Source organism: Bombus flavifrons, chromosome 1 (assembly GCF_040668555.2).
Source record: "Bombus flavifrons isolate JBK064 chromosome 1, iyBomFlav1_principal, whole genome shotgun sequence".
Taxonomy (NCBI): Eukaryota; Metazoa; Arthropoda; class Insecta; order Hymenoptera; family Apidae; genus Bombus; species Bombus flavifrons.
The window spans coordinates 15,721,225-15,738,431 of NC_138442.1; the positions used below are offsets into that span (position 1 = coordinate 15,721,225).

The 17,207-nt window shown below is 35.0% G+C and overlaps 3 protein-coding genes across 3 annotated transcripts; all 3 read right to left on the reverse strand.

Moving 5' to 3' along the window:
• Positions 1–3,712: 3,712 nt before the first annotated feature.
• LOC138178638 (signal peptidase complex subunit 1-like) lies at positions 3,713–4,622 on the reverse strand. Its single transcript, XM_069110692.1, has 3 exons — positions 4,483–4,622; positions 4,292–4,351; positions 3,713–4,220 (listed from the first exon to the last, which is right to left on the reverse strand). The coding sequence occupies exons 1-3, from the start codon at positions 4,525–4,527 to the stop codon at positions 4,038–4,040; spliced, it is 288 nt and encodes a 95-aa protein (XP_068966793.1). The 5' UTR covers positions 4,528–4,622; the 3' UTR covers positions 3,713–4,037.
• Positions 4,623–5,789: 1,167 nt separating this feature from the next.
• Positions 5,790–6,664, reverse strand: LOC138178632 (signal peptidase complex subunit 1-like). Its single transcript, XM_069110676.1, has 3 exons — positions 6,513–6,664; positions 6,302–6,361; positions 5,790–6,222 (listed from the first exon to the last, which is right to left on the reverse strand). Exons 1-3 carry the CDS (start codon positions 6,555–6,557, stop codon positions 6,040–6,042), a joined length of 288 nt encoding a protein of 95 aa, XP_068966777.1. The 5' UTR covers positions 6,558–6,664; the 3' UTR covers positions 5,790–6,039.
• A 216-nt stretch (positions 6,665–6,880) lies between these two features.
• On the reverse strand, positions 6,881–17,153 carry LOC138178430 (prestin). Its single transcript, XM_069110289.1, has 14 exons — positions 17,013–17,153; positions 15,667–15,780; positions 14,772–14,933; positions 14,187–14,297; positions 13,186–13,358; positions 12,667–12,834; positions 9,869–9,970; positions 9,508–9,641; positions 9,243–9,405; positions 8,660–8,836; positions 8,243–8,515; positions 7,876–8,037; positions 7,550–7,676; positions 6,881–7,461 (listed from the first exon to the last, which is right to left on the reverse strand). The coding sequence occupies exons 1-14, from the start codon at positions 17,017–17,019 to the stop codon at positions 7,298–7,300; spliced, it is 2,037 nt and encodes a 678-aa protein (XP_068966390.1). The 5' UTR covers positions 17,020–17,153; the 3' UTR covers positions 6,881–7,297.
• Positions 17,154–17,207: the final 54 nt, after the last annotated feature.

Here is a 17,207-nt window from a genome sequence, read left to right on the forward strand (position 1 = left end):
TTCGATATAATTTACTTAGGACCGAGAAATGGCAAAAACCTGTCTTTAATTACGATATTAATTCATTCGAAGAGTCAATCCGTTAGTCATTTCACCGTTACGTAGACGATCGTAGAAATAGCGCGAGTGCGCGTTTCCCGCGTTTTCTGAATTATGGATGAAACGTGTTGAATCAGATGGTGGTGGAAAGTAAATTTTGCCAAATTTTCACGAATTTCCTGTGAGCATATGTGCGATAGTTGAATTTCCTAAAGGAAAGTTCGATGGCCATTGGAAATGAAAAGTGGATGGAATTTTAAGTGACCCGTTATATTTGTTGAAACTTGGTGATAATGTGAACATTTGTGAATTTTATTGTCAGAAATGACAGAAAGGAGAAGCTGGTTCGTATTTTAGAAGACAAAGCGAGTGTTTCTGACACCATTGAAAATTAATCGTTTCTACGCAAAGAAACGAATTGATGTTACACGAATTTAGGTTTAAATTGGGGTGTTATAATACGAATTAGAAAATTATTCTAATGAGGCGATTATAAAAGAGTACGGGATTCGCAAAAAGGAATTCTTAATGTGGAAGATATGCATGTGTTACATAAACGTTGGCAGTAAATTGTGCTTTAAAATGGAAAAAATTATGTCAAAGATATATCATTCGTTACTGCGTAACTGGCTGAAGGCGCTGGCGGAATTTTTGCATTACGTGATCGATTTCACCCAAAACGTTTACAAAGTTTTATGTCTTCTGTTGTGTCTGGATCAGGCATAAACAAATAAATAATTAACAAATGACAAACAGATGCTTTCTATTCTACAAGCTAAATACTTCTAAGACATCATTAAGTAACAGCACTTTCTATCAAGATACATCAATTTATCTATTCATTAATACAATATATTCACGTAGTTTTGGCAAGAAAGAGAAATTCGTCTACGCATAACTAAAACAGTGTCGAAACATCGTAACAAGCCCAAAAGTCGTGTAATTGACATAACAGAAAATTTTTCTGTGCTTCAGCATGGTCGATGATATAATCATACCAGCCTTAATGTACGTAAGAAACATCATATACTAGTTTATTGCTTATTAATTGTGGTATCGCGAATCAAGCTCAATGCCAGTCAAGCGGAACTCGTTGGAAGTGGAACAGGAAAATTATATTATAGGAGACGTTTAATAGCGGACATTGTCATCAATTTGTCCCCCTTTTCTTCGGCAAATAACACTTGGCGCCTAATCGTGAATAAATTACAAACTTTATTTCGTTCCTATCGCTGTAAAGTTGCAAAACTTTTCTTTTCCAGCTGATAATTCAGTTTATCTCTTCCCATTCTCCGTTCAATATTTAATGACGATAGTGCACATTAGAAAATCCTTTAGTGCCATTTTCCACGAAACATTTTTACTCTTCTATGAGTTCCTTTAGCGCAAAACGATCGGAGTCACGAATTTTCTTTCCTTTTTCTCTGCGTTAATTGAGTGTAAACGGCGTGGATAAAAATTAGATGCAATATTCAACTTCCTGCACGCAGTTGCAACATTCTACCTTTATCGATCCCAATTCCTCTACTGTTTGATTAAGTCTTATTTGACAGACGTACCACTGACACTATTTATACAATGTATATGAAACTCAAGTATGTAATTTGCATTAAAGTTACGACAAATACATCTGCTAATTACACGTTAGAAAATACATAATCAGTTTGATCAAAGCATTCGATAAACGATCTATTAACTCGGTCAACCACGTGGAAAATCACGATTTTGGCAACTATCATTTATTACGCACTCCCGTTCAAAAATCATAAAACACTTTTTGTATTCTCAATAAAATTTCTGAAATAGATTGCGAACTTTAAATTACATGCATTTTTCTAGTAAATTTGTTAATATATTATCTGGCTTCTTTGTTGTATTTAAAATTTCAAAATAATTTCTCTTTCTTCGTATGTTTTAACGATTACCTAACATATACCAGTTTTTAAGCAAATATGTAATAATTGTCCGAAGAGTTTTGAGCAAGGGTGTACCTAATAATTGCACATTAGTATCTAAATGTTGTGAGAATTGAACCACGTTAAATCTTCGAAAAATTCATTTAGTTGCCACCAATTAGCTCAGTTACGTGAAAACTCTTGCCTCCGTTACGTCATATGAAATGCAAAAAAAGATGAAAAGAAAACAGGAGGAAAAGATGCAATTCCTTAATTTCAGATTCGGCATTTCCGGTGAAATACGTCCAAGTGATTGACTCGCTTTCTAGCCAAGGTGGCCTCAGTTGTTTTGCGAAAGGAATCAGTGTTAAGAGCAAGGTAACCTCGATCCGCGTCGATGTAATGCCTGTTGCATCCTTTTTTTTTTTTTTTTCGTGTGTGCACTGCGTCGACCCAGCCAGTGTTGTAGGAAGTGGTGTAGCTCGCATACTTAAAATATTCATCATACAGGGAGAAAGCGTTTCGTAATCCTCCACCTGGAATACGAACCGTATCTTACGAGCTGCGAAAGCGAGAAGAGGATCGAAGATCGTGATGATTTTGAGAAGGTTCGGAGTATTCGAGATTACGCAAGAATCCTCCCAAATGTGTATTACAAAACGAGCATATATTATAAAATGATCTGGAATAAATTAAGTTGGTTGGTCTATTATGGCATAATTTTGACAAAAAGGAGAGGCGCATGTTAAAAGAAAAGGTTTAGCTAATAGTAGAGGAGATCAAATGACGTTAGAGTTTTTAAAATTCTACATTATTTTATAGCAATGAATTTAAATTAATAAGTTCAAACTCCTCTCAAAAACGAGTGATCTGTACTTAAAAATTAATAAAAATTGCGATTGTAACATCGTGAATTATCAGTGATTCATGTTGCGAAAAGATTCTGCTTCTTAGCATCATTGCTCAAGATATAATTCTCTATTTTCTCGTTTTGGGCTAGTGCACGTTTCGATAAAAAGAAGGTACATTTGCAGAAGGCTTGCAACGAAATCCTTTTCGTTGCATAACATTGTATTCCAGTTTCATAGCGATGAACAATACATAACGACGAGACGCGTCGTACGATGGTGACGAAAGGGACAGGATTAGAGCATAAACAAAAAAAGACGAGGAGAAAGAAAAGAGTAACGGGCGTTACGGCACATTTTGTATTTTCAATGTGGCTGTGATCGTTGTCCGCTTACGTAAGAATCTGCTTGCAATCATCCCCACCGTATCCAAAACTCTTCTACCTCTTCTGTCTCGTGAAAGTCACGTCGCCATTCCGATTTTGAGGGAAATATGCTTCGGTTAATGTGTGACGAGAGAAAATGAGAAACGTGTCCGATGAAAGTCAAACGTTGGAACAAATCCAACGTGTGACTCGTGATATGCGATATAATCATAAACGGTTGGTTAATTGTTCGTCCGATTTATTGAAATTGAAATTAAGACGACATCGATCGATCAACACTCTGTATCGAGCATTTTGTACTGAATCAACCTTGTTACGAGATTTCTTCCTTTTGATTATTGCATATTATATAATCATGATTTGAGGCGAAAAGGAAATCCTGAGTCCGATATTTTATACAGTACAGCCCAGCGAGGACATAGATCTTCGTGTTTCGCAAAAAACGTTACTTTCTAAAGATAAGCTATTGCTAACAATATTTTGTTATGCCATAAAACAACATATATCATTATTAAATTTTCATATAAACGATTCTGGCAATGAGTTTATTAAACAATGAGTTTTATTCTTATTTTGATATATAGATACAAAGGTAAATGCAATCTGATGGTACGAGCACTATCTTTACATAGTACGATATAATTTGAATTATATACATTAGTCTATATATATCTACACTGCTGATCAAGTAAAAAATATTGATTCAATCTGCATTTGTCACATCCATTACTTTCATCCAATGCTTTCACAGTCATAAATACATTGCTCAGTTATAAAATGATATACAAAGTATTTTTGTGCTGTAAATCCTTACCAAGTACTGGCATTTTTTACAAGAATAACATTTTATTAAGTACAATTAGGATAGACTATTTCTTTTTTTTTAACTTGGTGGTAACTGCAGACTGTGGCTTCTGCCAATCTAAAGGTTTACGACGATACATGGGCCATGGTGGTACTGTAATTAGAGCAGCCATCGCCAATCCTGCACCAAGGATATAAATTGTTTGTGAAAATTGTTGAATAACATATCCCCATATTAATCCAACTATCTGTAAAAAAAACCATTTGTAATCTTGAGCATATTCTGTACAGTGCAATATTTTTAAATACAATACTTTACTCCAAAAAGTGTTATGATGAGCCTTGATAATTTTTCTGCCCGAGCTTGACCATCATAGTCCTGAAAAAAAAATTTATTCAAAGAAATATAAAGGAATTACCTGACTTAATTTTGACATATGGTGACACATAACCTAACCAAGAAGAAAACAAAAACTAAAGACAGTTACATATATTAATAAATTAACTTACCATATGCGTTGGGACGGATTTAACATATTGCACCCAAGAACTCATTTTAAACAAATATAAAGCTAGTACTTCCACGCAATCAAACTACGGTATAGTCATAGATCTTGACTAACACGTTGGCAATTGTTATTATTCGTGTGAAAACTGTAGTGGTAGTTTCTTAGCAGCGCCAACTTTAACGAATTTGTAGAAAGTACAATGAACAAAATTTAATGTAATATCTACGTACATAAGTTGTATTTATAAGTATCTATGCTCAAGTTCGTAAATTTGTGTATCATTGCTGAAATAACCTGTGTTTTAAGCATGGAAATAAAAGAAACATCAATGAAGATAAGTCTTCGTAATCATAGCCTTCTTCGTGTGAGTCAAAATTTTAGTTTAATCAACGAACTTATAAAATTACAAAATAATGGCCGTTAAATAATTTTTATTTCCGCGTGAAAACAGCGTTCGATACATTAACTTCACTTCAAATTAGTAAGATATTACTGTAATCATTGATATAAATCAGTATCTATAACATTATAACTTTCTTAATTGTTGTGCAATTTCTTTGCTTTATCACTTTACGGATATAACGTGCACAAACGTTACGTGCATTGTACTTTCTAATGCTTCCAAGTGAGAATTTCTCCATTGAAATTCAATGATATCTGATATATAGCGTTTGGAGTATAAGATTTCAAAAGCCAATTATACACGATTATGTACATACACATATACTTATATTGATTCTTAAGTTATATTAACGCTTATAAAAAATGAATTTAAGACTTTGCATCTTTAGATTCCTTCACATTGCTTTCCATCCCCTCTATCGAATTTGCGTATCGTTAGGATAGAAAGAGGTTGCAATTGAAATTATCATAGTTCGTGCTAGAGATCGTGTCGTTGATCAGTTAAATGGAATATAATAATGAGAGTCAGTCAACTTTTCCGTAGTGTCGACAATACTCTATGTGTCAACGGTATTGGTTAGGAAACGCATTTCTAGTCGTGTAATAGTATGCAACAGTTAGCCGGCATTGTTGTAACAGTTTTAAAGGAGAAACCGAGTCACGCGGCATGTATAAGTCTGACCGCGTTTCTGCTCGCGCGGAATTCGAAACGAGATTGAAGTAAAATGTCTCAAGGGCGTCACTGTGTTACGAGACTATCGCAATCGAACGAGAAAATCGACAGGTTGGAATTACGAAATGTTGGTCATGTTTCTTTCCGCAATATAAATACACGCCGTTTTATTTTAAACGTTCTCGCCTTCAAGAATCAAAGATCGAGTCGATTTAAACATCGAATATTTGACAATCTTGTAACATTCTTTTATTTGAATTAAGAATCTTTTAGGATATTAATATAATCATAATCATGATACATTCGCTATAAGTAGTACTTTTTCTTATTACAGTCTTTCTCATAAATTAATACATTCATAAGTACAGGTTTTACAATGGAAAGTGATGTTCGAAACATGTATTTTTGCCTTGAACCAAGAAGTATTATCATGTAACACTTTGTAACAAAATATTGTTAAGTATAGTTAAAAATGACAGTAAACTATTTCTTCTTTTTTTGCTTAATTGTAACTTCAGATTGTGGTTTTTGCCAGTCTAAAGGTTTACGACGGTACATAGGCCACGGTGGAACTGTAATTAAAACTGCCAGTACAAATCCTGCTCCTAATATGTACATTGTTTGTGAAAATTGCTGAATAACATATCCCCAAATTAGTCCAACGACCTGTAAACATAAATAAGGCATATGTAAGTAACCTTATAAAGTTGAATTGAACATCAATATTTGATGTATAATATCCAACCCCGAACAGTGTTATAATGACTCTTGATAATTTTTCTGCTCGCGCTTGGCCATCATAGTCCTGAAAAGAAAATTGTTTAATCAGGAAACGTACGAATTTGTGTAAATATATATAAACACCTGTTGTAGTAAAATAACATAACCTAACACAAATGTTATGTACTTTTAAAAAGTCATAACGTTACTTTTGTGAGGTTAATTTGTAAACTTACTATGTGCGTCGGGATAGATTTGATATATTGTATCCATGCACTCATTTTAAAAAAGTGACAGTGACTTGCCGGTCGATTCACATAAACAAGTTTTTATTTAGACGTGGATTACGCGATGTTATTTGCGCATGCGCTGAGACGTGCTTTCTCACGTGCGCTCTGCTGTGGCGCGAATTATGATGATTTTAAGTAGTTTCAGGCTATATATTTATACTAAACATACTAAATATTTAGAGAAATATCATAAATAGGTATTCTGGAAGTGTATCTATAAATATTATTTGTTTCATAATTTTATAATACACAAAACATTACTTGTTATTACAAGAATACTGTACGTATAAATATCATTCACTTTTCACACTCAATTCTAAGTTTTATTTACCACAACGAGGTAGTGTGCTTTTAATATCTTTTAAAAATATAGTGGTACAGATCTGTTTATACGATTTGTAATGAATCAAGCAAGATAAACACATTCAACCTTCACAATATTCTTTCTTGAGCAATTTGTTCGAACTGATTTCGACATATTCTTCATTAACAAACACTATCTACATGCACAATTCAATCCTATCATAATCATCTCTTTTTCAAAGTTATATCTACAATTCCTCAACATCTCACAATTTCTCATTTCCAACATTCCTGTCATCAAACAGTCAAATGCATGCGTCTAGAAATAACATGGCAGTTAAATTGTCAGTCGATCACGTTGATTGAGAAATTTTTCCCTGGAATCATGAATGAACTTCGCCGCATGTAGTTGCGATTAGTATTCGCAATCAGAGCCTGGCGACAGTTGCGTCGTCGTATATCGGCGAACTCCATGCTGGCTCTGTGTTAGACCTTGCAAAATGCACGGCATCTGCCACGGTGGGGAACGCGGCGAACAGGCCACCTTTGTATTCCAACAGGTTGCACTTTCTCATCATCTCGTACACAGGTCCTACAATGTGTTCAAATCGTTGCGTATCGATCGGGTCTAACATTGCTTCCGGTTTGGTCATGCGGTTCCGCGATGCGATTCTACTCACCGGAACATCCGGCGATGTACACCGATATATCGATTTCACAGTACTCGTTGATCAGGTTTCTCAGGGTCGTTGCGCCCGCCAGGTCCATGTGACTCACCGCACTCAGGTCCAGTATCAGGGTCCTCAGCTGTGCACAATGACAAGGAAATTAATTTTCTACGAAAGTGGGTCGGCAGTTTTATGGTTTCTTCGGGCTGGTGTAATGAGGATATAGTTAACGTTGATATTCCTTCTTGTAGATTTAAATAATAATTTTACTAACAGGATTATATTATACTGGATACTATTGTAAAATACTGGAAGATATTCTATATCGCATCTCTTACCTTCTTAACTTCCTTCAACTCGTCGTGTTTGAAGCCTCCATTAGGTTTCTTTCTCGGCGTCTGGCCAGCAATTTTATATACCTCGTCACGGAAGTGTTGCCGACAGGCGAAGTTCAAGCTGCCTGAGTAGTGAAATATTCTTATACCCGGCAGCTCTACCGTCTGAAAATACGACTTCCGTGTTAGATCTATCTCAAACTCGTTTCAGCCTGTACCGCCTCGAGAAATACACGATACGAAAAAGAAAATCCGCTTTAATCGAAATAGATTCCCATTTTAACGTAACTCGATAAGAAGAATGTATAAAAAAAAAAAAAAAAAAAAAAAGAGAGAAGAAAAGAAAAGAGAGACTATCATTATTCCATACGCTTTTATATCTCTTGGTATCCAGATAAAGCTCAGTACCAGGTACTAGAGCGAGTGAACAGGTGTAAGGATGGATAGAAAAGAGGATTAATTTGCCGATGCAGAGCACGATTCCAATTAGAAGACCATATTCCACGTCCATCAGAATTACTGATATAAATGTAACTGCCCAGATAACCCCATCCGTTTTGTCCAATTTCCAGAATTTCTTAAATTCTGTCACTTTCATTAGCATCCCCTTTAGAGCCACCACGATGATGCTGGCTAGAACACACTATATGGAAATATAATCTTTTATTAGCTACTTGAAACTTACACGTATAATCGATTGAATTTGTCGATTTTCGAAACTGTACCGATTTTTATTAGATTTTTGTATTTTATATAATTAAGAATGATTCAAATATTTGTGAATTACCCGTGGCAGAGGCTCGAAGAAGGGGCCGATCCACAGTAAAACGCTAATTAGAATTCCACAGGATATTAGACTAGCTAATTGAGTTCGTCCGCCGACAGTCTGCTGGATCAGGGATCTAGAGAGCGAAGCTGTGAATGGCATGCAAGAGAAGAAGGATCCAACTAGATTTCCGACACCCTAGAAATCATTGAGGATGACGATAATTAGTTTCTTATGTAAATGAGTTGCATTATCTTTCATACAGCGTGACATTGATTGCTATCGCACTATATTAATTCTAAAGCGGTCGCGGTGTCAGCTTCGATAGATAAAAGAGATTGACTTTGACGAATCAGGTCAAGTCTACGACATGAATTATTTAATTGATTCCTCGGTTAATTAAAATGTCAATAACAATGCATCAGATTTTAATCGTGTGACTACACACGCTGTTGCTTCATACGATGTACTTGAATGCATTTCAAGACTAATTTAATGGTTATACAATCGAATATTTCTATATCATAATTCAGACGTGGGTTATATATCAGAAATTCCAATTCAAATTTCATTCGAAATTTCCAAGTTAAATATACATTCAAACCTGCGCCATTAGCTCCTGGTTCGAGTCCACTTCGTAACCGAGTTTCTGCGCGAAGATTAACGCCATGGACATGGATATAGTATAGGACACCATAGTAATGATGAAGCTATCTAATAAAATGCTTGGTACCAAAGACAATGGTGGCAAGGTCGGATACGGCAAACTGGAAGCAATGGAAGAGAAAGTTACCATAAAGATGTTGCTTTGTTTCAATGAAACACGACACAACTATCGTGAATAATACAGTTTCGAGAAACTTGGTTACCCGATTGGGATGTCACCCACTACCGCGATCCCATAAACTTCTGCAAGGTTCACGTACACTGAGAGGACAGTCCCAAGCACAACCACTAGCATTTCTATGGGGATTGGGAATGGACTTATTTTCGCGAACTTTGGCTGCAAATAAAATACGATTTTTTATTGTAACTCCAGCTACCTGGCTCTGTTTTTTTTTTTTTTTTTTTTTTAGAAAATATTAAAACTGAAATTTTTTAAATACCGAAGAATCTTGAAATGAAGTATAAGAAATTCAGTTTTATTAAGATTTATAATATTTCAATATAATCTCTAAGGTTTTTATGCTGTTAGTGAAAATAATATTTTAATTCGTCTTTGGAAAGTACCTTTAACGCATTGTTGACAATGAGAACCAAAATGATGACACAGGATAGCAGGAGGGCAATCCCATTGATAGATTGATAGTTGTTAAAGAAGTCCACGTAACTCTAAAACGATATTAAACAACCATAATTAGGGACTGAGCTTCCTAAGACCAAAATCTTGTTACAATGTCTTCTAAATAAAACAAACAAACGCGATCATCTTACGTAAGTGTCATTATCCACCATAAAGTTATATCTCAAAAGTTCAATCCCCTTATGTAAGTGAAACACAATCGGTGAAAGTACTGTTACATTAAACGCACGTTATTTCCTTCGTTTCTATTATTTGCAACTGTATTGCTGAAACAATAGCCTAATCGTCGAACGCAGCACGTTTTACATCCTTTTGTCAGGTGCAAATTGATCAACAAGTTACGAAGATTGCGAAGGTCTTTTGTCATTGGAACCAGTTTCTTCTTCGTTTCTACGGTTTCTTTAGTTTTACCAAAAAGAAAAACCACTTGAAGAAATTCAAATTAGGTTGCCTACAAAGTGGCACAAGATTATTCAATTTTGAGAAAGTTTCGGTTTCATACGTGACATTTGAATTTGAAATAGTTTTTTGACGGGAACTTCTAATTTTGTTTTTATACTTTTTCAATGAAAATTTAATTTAAGGTACAAGCGTACGTGGAAAATTAAAGTGTTAACAAAGCCTTGAAATCTACTTTTTCTTTCCCAACAATTTTCCACAAGAAGTCTTCCATTTTCCAAGATAGAATCGTGGGATTCCGGATGTCTCGGAACTTGTTTCTCTCTTTCAATGAGCAATTGAAATTGTTAGAAAGTCACTGTCGGAATTTCATTTGGCATTTCATGCGTTCACCTGTCTCCGGATAGAAACAAGAACCGAGTTCTTTGAAATGGACATAGTCCGTGTTGAAAACGACAAAGTGGAAAATCGACCGTGTTGCATGCGGTATTCGACGTATTTGGTATGAAAGGAAACGAGACGAGATGATATTAACGACCGGTACTTTTTGATTCTCGTGCTATTTCCTCTTTAACGACATCAGGAACAAACTATTAGAAACGTTGCAGAGTGTCTTTGAAGGAAGTAGAAACCCGGAAACGAAAAGAACAAAGTAAAGTGTTGGACATTCTGATGTGATTATCGCGACTATTGTGTTTTGTTTAATTTGATGTACGCTTCTGTTCAAAACTTTGGAACATCCTTTGCTCTTCGGATGAATATTTTTTTTACGAAATGAAAATAATACTATAATCCTAACATTCGTTGTTAAACATAATCAATTACAGTATCAAGACTAAAGGTGAGTAATATTACGAATAAAATATTCATTCACTCGAGGAAGTTATTGTTTCTTTTAAGACACGTGTTACGTTTGCCGAAGAGGAAGGATATAAAATTCTATGATAAGTGGTTTTCTCGTTTGCACGTACTTGAAATTGAGGTCTGCCGATACGGCTCGTTAATCCTTTACAAAGAAGTAAATTCATATGAAGGAGAATTTCAAGGATCGAATAGTCCATAAATCTTTTAACGATGGTTTTCGTGTATAGACAGCTGACGAGATATACATTTTTATTTTACGCGGAAGAAGAAATCTTTTTTTAGCCGAATTTTATTACACGAAAAAAGAAGTTCAACACTTTGTTTTGTATAAGTCACATTTTTCTTATTATTCCTCATTGTTCCTCGTGCTTGTTTTGCACATAAAAATCACACAGTTAAAAACCATACATTTTTCAACTGGTTCACTGTTACAAGGTCTCGCTAAAATACGGTTTCATATAAAGAAAACACTTGATAATGCGACTGACAATATTACGACGATGAGAAATAAAAGAAGTTGTTTGATTATTCTGTAGCCTGGTAAACTTTGTTATCGCATGGAAAAATTTCGTTACGCTAATTAATACTTCCTCCAACGGTATACTGAAATATACGTATATAAGAACAAACAGCATCGTTAATTATGGAAGCGAAAAGATTAACTAGTCAGCAACTACATAATTGGTAAACTATCACGTGTCGGACGTCAATTATATTCATCACGGTCGTACGTAGAGTGTTATATACGTTTTTAAAGATTTATGATAGTTACTACGACAAATAAATACGAATACTAAGCTTTCCTGTATAATTAATTTCTTCGATTGCTTTCTAAAAGTCTTAATTTTGAATAAAAAGAATTCTCCATTCTCCTCTTCAACATTTTTGCATTTCTCATGTTACTAGAATTTTCTAATTTAAGCTCAGCAGGTTATTTTGTTTGTATCTTTCTCCGCATAATTCGCCTAACTTCCTATATTACGTTCTGGGAGAAAGTAAGTAGACAACACACCTGTCGATGGTTCAAGCAGTTCGATCAATTAACTAAAGGTCTCTCCACTCGTATCAATTACATTTAGTTCGACAACCTTCTATTTTCTCCTATAAATTTCGCTCAACAAACAAATAATCCGACTTCAGTTTCCGATTTTCGCTTTAGTTCACGAATATTTATAACACATTAAACGAATTGAAAATTACTTTTCTCTTTAATCGTAAAATTGCAATAACGCGAGATTGCTTTAGAACGTTTCGAATTTCCAGACTGCTCTCTCGTAAAAATCGAATGATTTCTCCTGTGGTCTTCGCGTGTAATACTTACTTATCTAATATAATCGATTTCTTCGACTGTTCTCCAAAGGTTTTAATTTTACACAAAAAAGAAATTCTTTTTTATCCAAAATTTAAACTGTCGGAGAACAGACGAGGAAATTACGCCTACCGTTAAGAATCTGATACTCACAAGGATCAACTTGAAGGGTCCTACGCGTTTAGGTAGATTTTCCAGTCCTAGTAGATCCTTCACTTGCGACGTGAACACGTGAATCGCCGCGGATGTGGTGAACCCGCTTACGAGACTATCTGCTAGAAGCGATGCAATCACTCCCAATCGCAATAAATACATTACTAACTGAAAGATTATCAGATCAACGAGAAAAATTAATGATTAAGGAAGAATTGAAAGATTAAAAAATAAAAATATTAATTAGAAAATTAAAAGTTATATTTGGATTTTTCCGGGTCTAGTTGCGTGTATTTTCTAAAAATAACACTTCTAACAGAGTAATTACAAAATTTGTAAAACTGTAATACCATTTATATGATACAAGATATTAAAAAAGGAATTGTTCTTCGTTAATTCGCTACCTTTAACAATTTTACGTTTGAAGATTCTACATGTAGGAAAATAGATAAAATGTTCCAGTAGATCCAAATACTTCGTAGATTGAAGAAAAACGGTAACGAGGCGGTAAAAGATTACCTGAATCAGGGCCACGGCGAAAGTGACTGCGGTGGCTACTTCCACGGGGGAATATCGATTACTCGTCGAGGATAATAGCTCGTTTTCTGTTGTGGTGTTGTTCGGCAGTTGTCCTTGAGAGCTGTAGGTCGTGACCACTTTTCCGGTCATCATACAAACCAGCGCGAAGGTACCTTGACATCAACAGACCGGTTATTTTAACTATTAAATTGTGTGAATTTTTAACTTCGATCGTTGTATATTTTTAGACATTAGTAGTCGTCAATGTATTATATGAGTTGTATGTAAAAATAATGGTCTACGGTCAGCATGAAGGTATTTCGAAAATTTCATTGATAATTTTACAGGTATTTTTCTTAATGGTGAAATATTTGAAAAGCTTCTGGGAATGAAGCTTTTGAAACTGAATATAACTTAAACGAAATTTGTCTATTTGTGTCTTTTTTATTGTGTCTATTTATGTTTATTTTAATGAGATATTACTGACTCGATTAGTCGAACTTTCGTTATCTATATTGATAAACATACGTAATAATAACACACGGGATGGTATTATAACGAGAAAAAGCAGTCAAGTGCCATGGAAAATTGCGTGGCGATTTTGTCTAAGCAAGGTTGGAAAGTGAAGCCGAAATGAAAGTTAGAAGGAAGCGGATACTAGGAAGCTTCATCGAATTACGAGGACTATTTAGTTTTAGAATCACGGAAAACTGTTTCCTTGAAATTATGAAATTATGAAATCGGCGATTAAATTTATTAACGTCTGGACTAATATGAGAAAACATTCGGAGGAAACATTAATATCAAAGACATGTACATGTAACTCTTGTACAAAATGGTAAAAGTTTGGCAAGTGACTACTAATCGATGGTTAACGAAAAGAGGGGAAGAAGAATAGTCGTGAAGCTTCCGTATTTCGTAACACGTTACATACTTAGAATCATCGTTAGTAATATCAAGAGAGTCTTGAAATTACTGAATCATGTTTGTTTGCTATTTACCCATTGAATTATGCCTTGACGTGCCAAGGAACAGATAAACAAGAACAGGAAAGAATGCCATGTAGATACCAACTATTGGTGGAACGTTGCCCAATATTGCGTACGCCATTCCTGAAAAGTAATTGCGTTGATTATGGGGAAAATAATTTTGGCCCCTTGGATCGGTAAAGATCAAGTGTATAGGAAAAATAAATTTTATCGAGTAATAGGACTGTCGGTCTTCTTCGTTTAAGTAGACGATGAACTCTTTTGATTTCTTTTACTCTAACTATTATCGAAAATACATAATATGAAATTATTATGAAAGAATATTCCACTCTGGACGTGTACCAAAATTCGTCTATTTTTAATATTGTTCTTTAGATTTATATCATTGACACTCAGCTCTGATAATAAGATACTCAAACACGAGACAGGACAGACGATCCAAACACTGTACTTCTAATTTTCTTAACATAAGTCTTCAAATTTTCAGGATAAACAGACATCTCTCGACAACTGGCATCAGTTCATTCATATCTCAAAGTAAATTTATTATTCTTATTTGTATTAAACATAAAAATGCCTCTTTGGAAACGTTCGTACCTTGAGGAATATGCATCACTGCCACGGTGATTCCAGCAATGATGTCGCCCAGTAAATCGGTCTTCCAATTGTAAGCTGGCAACCATTCGATAAGGGGTATGGTATTCTTCAGAATCGTCATCGGCTTGACCTTTCTGCATTTCATCAAGATGTTCTTCAGAACTGTGACATCGACCATCATTCATGAGCGCCATATCTTTGTACTCTTATTATTGTAGAATGTCTAGTAGTATAGAGATTTTTGTCTGAAAGTTTAATCCTAGTTTCCTTGAATTAATGATTTTGTCCCTCGTATCGTTTATTTCTCGGAACCCGTCAATTAATCATGGAATAAGTGGGGAGTAATTAAGGTTTCCAGGGTGTCGTTAGAAGGAAAAGAGATTGATTTGAAAGCTAGTATAAAGATTTATTATTACGACAGAAATCTATTCCCAAAATAGTACAAGCGTGGAAGCTAAATATTACTTGTTAACGATAGTCGTTACAATAACAAATATATATATATATAGCAAATATAAATAACACGTTATATTCAGTTTCTGTTGCAACTATGAATATCTACAATCAAATTCTCCACGTGATAATCACGATAACATTACTAGGTAATCGTAGATAATATTTATCGTAAACCTGTAATAATGAAAATCGGTTAATTATGTTGCACAATAAGGAAAGAAAACGTTCGACTGCAATTGAAATGCGAAAAAAAATTCCTTGCTCGATTCTTCGATTCGAAGTTTATGTAACAAATCGTTAGTTTTCATTCCTTTGATCAGACGAAACACAGTATATTGCGCGGCGATTACGCGACGCCTGATGGTAAATAAGCATCGCGGCTTGGCGAGGCGCCATGATTCTTGGATTCGCTCGCTGGGAATCCGCGTACGATACTTACGTGGTTTGTTCGGCTTCGCATATTTGAACAAGTGATTAAGTTCGTCCTGTTGATAGACCGGTCGTCTCACCGTTAGTTCAGGGCTGAGTGCCGTCATCTCGTCGCTCAGATCGTCTGTGAATTAGTTCGTGTCTCGTGAGACCTTCTCGTTTCTTTCATTCAAACCGATGTGCGAAATTTTTGTTGGCATATAATATCGTAGGAAACGTGTTAAATGCTGAAGACGTGCTTCGGATAACGTGTATTGTTACACGTAACTAAAGTACTGAGACAACAAACGTACAAGTACTTATGCGTTAACAGTTTATCGGTATTGCTTACGCAAAATTACGTAAACTTATCTCAGGGATACGAATAAGAAATTATAGAGTATAGGTATTTAACCACGTGGCCTTTCCCACTTTCTAAATGGAATGTCTCGTATAGCGCGTGCTTATTAGTGCCGTAAGGAGGAGTTTACTAACAATTGGAATTCTTCGATCGACGCGCGAGGATTTAAATGTCAAGTTTATGATATTGAAAGGTGGAAATTATCCAAGTGGAAAAGAATTTTGTAAAATTCGAACAAAGGTTGCACGTGATCATTTGAAAGTCGAAGTTCTTTCGGTGAATTAGAGCGGATAATTAAATGAGTGTTCTTTCGAGATGGGAGATTGGTAGATTGAAACGGTTAATTTTGAATTTTAAATTTAAATTGGAAAATATAAATTTATCACGGTCACATCGTATTTTGTTTGACTCAACATCTTAAAACCATCTAAGTTCGTATTAAATGTCATTCAATTGAATCTCATTGTGAAATCGCGGTATAAATAAGAAATACTCAAATGGTAACAATATATTCCATCACGTACGATCCATCAAACACTTTGGAATCAATTAGCTCAAAAATAAATGCCTCAATGAGACTGTGAGTGTTGCAATCTTTATATATTACGCGTGTGAGTATAGATAGTGATATCATCGAAATATAAAATCCTTCGATTGACCATAACCTACGACATTTTGACCTCAATTTTCCTGTGACGACTATGAAGTCATTGCATTCGATCATTCTTGTCTTAAAGACAAATTTAAGATTAAGAATTTTCGAATGTTTAAAATTTAAAACTTGTAATTTCCGAAAGTTTCAAATTCTCTTTCAAATCTTACAATGTTTTTGAACGCAAACTTTCACACTTTCAAATTTTCAAAAATTCAAATTTTCGAATTCCCAACATTTCAAAATTTTAAATATCCTCTGTTGCTGATCAAAGAAAACAACTCCACTGATAGTAATCGATCTCGATCGAAATGAAACCACGCCTTTTTATAGGATAGACCGGGGAAACCCCATAGAGAGCGACCTGTCATGGTGGTGGTGAGACGTGTACCACTTGCACGGTATGATTCGCGGCTTCTCAGGAGCACGCAAGCGTGTCGAGCAGCTGAATAACGCTACGTGTTGTATCGAGAAGGAAAACGCGGTCTGACAGAAGATCGACACACTATGATAACTCGGCTGCGCTGTCTATCGCTTACTAACGTAACAAACGTGAACG